We start from the raw sequence: 3,155 nt of genomic DNA, 5'->3' as shown, positions 1-3,155 counted from the left end.
AATCTGAGCAAAAATCTCCCTTTTTAGGGTCCATTCCGTTCGGTCATTGAACAGCCGAGACTCTCTGTCAGCCTCGGTATTTTCCACTCCAGCCATGTGAGTTGCAGTTAACCAAGTGTTGTTGTTTACGCACCAATCCCACACGGCATATGCAATTTGGTTGCAACGAGGGGATTTTGTGCCCCCCATAGCATTGATGTAAGCCACAGTGGTCGAGTTGTCACAAAGTATTTTGACATGTTTATTCTTTAGCCTGTCACCAAACGCCTGCACAGCAAAATGAACAGCCTTTAGTTCTTGCTCATTGATGTGCAACTGGCTTTCTGAAACGGACCATAAGCCTTGGGTAGTGTCACCATCCAAATACACGCGGTGTGACGCCCCACCCCTTTTTTGAGGCATCAGTTCTGAGTTCAAGGACCGGATTTCCATGTGAAATTGGATTAAAAGCCTTATCTACATTTTCAAGCCACCAAGAGAGTTCATCCTTTGCGCTTGAGGAGAGAGTTAACTGAGCTTCATAGTGACCCTTATGTTTTCTGAGGGCCATGTTCTTTTCGATTTCTTAATTCCTGTAGTGAAGCTGGCCAAATTGTACTCCGGGCAGGCAAGAGACAAGCGTGCCCACTAACTGAGCGAGCTCTGTAATTGTAGGATGACTTTTGAGAAGCAATTGTTTGCAAATAAATTTTACTTTAGCTTTTTTGTCATCAGGAAGGGTAATTGTCATCGACACTGAATCCAGGACAAAACCCAAAAAATTAATTTGTTGGGCTGGGATGACACACGATTTGTCCACATTAATCACAAACCCCAAATCCTTAAAGAGGGTCTGTGTGTCTGAAATGTTAAGCAGACATTCTGTAATGTCACTACCTTGAAGGTACGAGTCATCAATGTATCCAACATTGAGGTGACCGTGCTGTCTTAATGTGGAGTAAACTGGTTTTAGCAACTTAGTAAAACACCTAGGGGCAGATGAAAGGCTATTTGGCATGCAAGTGTATTGGTATAGGCAACCCTGCCAATAGAATCTCAAGTATTTGCAGTGTTCCTCAGCAATGGGAACTACATAGCAGGCATCTTTTTTTAATTTAAATCGATTGAGGCCATAAACAAGTGTGGGGTCATGAGTTGCACAGCAGACCAAAGCGTGTCCATTTTGAAATGGTGTTCCTCAATGTGCTTATTGAGCCCTTTGAGATTCAAAATCATGCGATATTTGCCACTTTTCTTTTTCTGCACAAAAATGGTGGAGATGTATTCACCTGGAGAGTGTACAGCAGGTTCAATAACACCCAGTTTAAACAGGTGAGTAATTTCTGAGTCAATAATTTCTTTTTCATTGGAGTCAAACTGAATTTCAGGCCTTGGCCTAGACTGATTGGGAGTCTCAATCTCCAAATGATAATGCTGTACAATGTCCAGAATATTTTGGTCTCTTGTGATACTCGACCAAGCTGGTAAAAAATGCCTTAGCCTACCAGCAAATTTTTCTGTGCTTAAACTAGCCTGATTAGGATTCGAGTTCAGTCGCTCTTTTTCTTCCTCTCCTGCTTCCTTCTGACGTGGAGGGGGCTCTTGTAGTTTTTTGACTGCTTGTTGTTGTGGTTGCAGCCACCATCATATCTTCTCTTAGCCTGCCAGTGAGTGCGTTGTTGACTGCTTCTTGCAGAGCGTGTGGAGCTGGTGTCTTTGGTCAACTTGGAGCTTAGTCTGTTGGTGTCTGATATATCTTTGACCGCCTTTAGGAGGTCATCCCCAAACAGTAAACTTGTTACAGGATTTGACGGGCTACAGAGATGCCTATAATTGGCATTGAGCTGAGGTCTCATCAGCTCTCTCCGTCGATAATTCAGCTCCTGGTTAGCATTTGCCAACAATAGCACCCCGTCCATGAGGGAACCTACAGTGTTATCAGCATTCTGAGGTTCTGAGTTCCCCATCAGCTTATTGACCTCTGTCACAATTACTATTATTCCTTTGACAAGACTTTTCTGTACCTTTTGGAATTTCAGGTCAGTCGACCTAGCGGACTCATCCAAATTATTCCATGCACCTTGATTGACCTTTGTCTCCGATAAGGTGGTACAATTCTCGGGAGTTTCGTGATGTTTTTTCAGATCCGTTATTTTGTCTTCATTAGCTTTCTCCCTCATGATTTTATGCACGAGGGATGCAAGATCCCCGTCGATGGCGGGGCCAGCATGCTCGGTGAGCTGCAATGTTTTGGTCAGCTTGGAAATTAGGGGATTTCTGTTGTTCCCCGGTTCAGCCAATCGGCTTTTCTTAGCGAGAGGCTCGCCGTCGACGAGTGATTCGTCGTCGTCCTTAGACCCGATCGAATCACCGTCATCATTGCCATCGTCCGGTTCTTCGTCGACAGAATGCGAGGCAATCAAGTCGCCCAGGCCAGTGAAACCGGCGTTCATTGAATCCCTTAGGCCTTCAAAAGAACTCTTTACGGCTTCAGCAAGAGCGGAGCCAAGGGCTGCCGCGTTTAAAGTAACATTCGAGCTTCCTTCGCTCGTGTTCTCCGTCGGTGCAGGGGGCTTTTTCCCGCCTTTTTGTGAAACTGAAGTTCCAGTAGATTTTCGCACCTCATTCGTGCCCTGTTCCTCCTTAAAGGGTTTTTCCTTGCCCCTAGCTGCTGAAGCTGGGGTTGAAGATGGACTGCATTCCTGCATGGTGAAGAAATTTGCAGAGTTTTTGTCCTTAGAGTAAAAAGGTGCTTTGACCAAGATGGCGTAAGCTTTGCACTGAGTTGGCGCATGCGCTGCGATCTCATGTGATCTCACAGCACGATAACGAGGTAGAATTCGACTCAGCTAAAAATATTCATTGACTGTCAAAGAGTTCAAACACTATTAAATTAAATACAATCAAAATTGAAAACACCCTCCTTAAATGAACATAGTGACTTTAAGTTCGTTTCTTTCCATTTAAATATTTGCTAACAGGCGTTTCTGAAATCTGTTTGCCGTATTAAAAAAAAAATCGCCAAGGAGATGAAAGCGCTCTTTGAGCGAACTCGTCAATTGAACAGGTGAATCAAATGATATTTAGATTATATGTATGTCAGTTAAGTTATTCGCTTCTTTGATTAGGTGGCTACGTGGCTAACTGAGTGAATAAGCGGCTACCTAGCTACCTGG

The 3,155-nt window shown here is 44.0% G+C and overlaps 1 protein-coding gene across 1 annotated transcript; it reads right to left on the bottom strand.

Annotated features, from left to right (window-relative positions):
- Nucleotides 1–1,529: 1,529 nt before the first annotated feature.
- Nucleotides 1,530–2,994, bottom strand: LOC146478604 (uncharacterized). The gene has a single exon (XM_085111706.1). The coding sequence runs from the start codon at nucleotides 2,685–2,687 to the stop codon at nucleotides 1,530–1,532; it is 1,158 nt and encodes a 385-aa protein (XP_084967832.1). The 5' UTR covers nucleotides 2,688–2,994.
- Between the last annotated feature and the right edge of the window lie 161 nt (nucleotides 2,995–3,155).

This window comes from Pavona decussata, unplaced genomic scaffold (assembly GCF_977016875.1).
Source record: "Pavona decussata unplaced genomic scaffold, jaPavDecu1.1 SCAFFOLD_64, whole genome shotgun sequence".
NCBI lineage: Eukaryota > Metazoa > Cnidaria > Anthozoa > Scleractinia > Agariciidae > Pavona > Pavona decussata.
Note: the sequence above shows the minus strand (reverse complement) of the source record. Positions and strands in the feature narration are given on the sequence as shown.

Coding starts and splice junctions, on each gene's coding strand:
- LOC146478604 (XM_085111706.1), bottom strand. CDS start 2,687: ATGCAGGAATGCAGTCCATCTTCAACCCCAGCTTCAGCAGCTAGGGGC.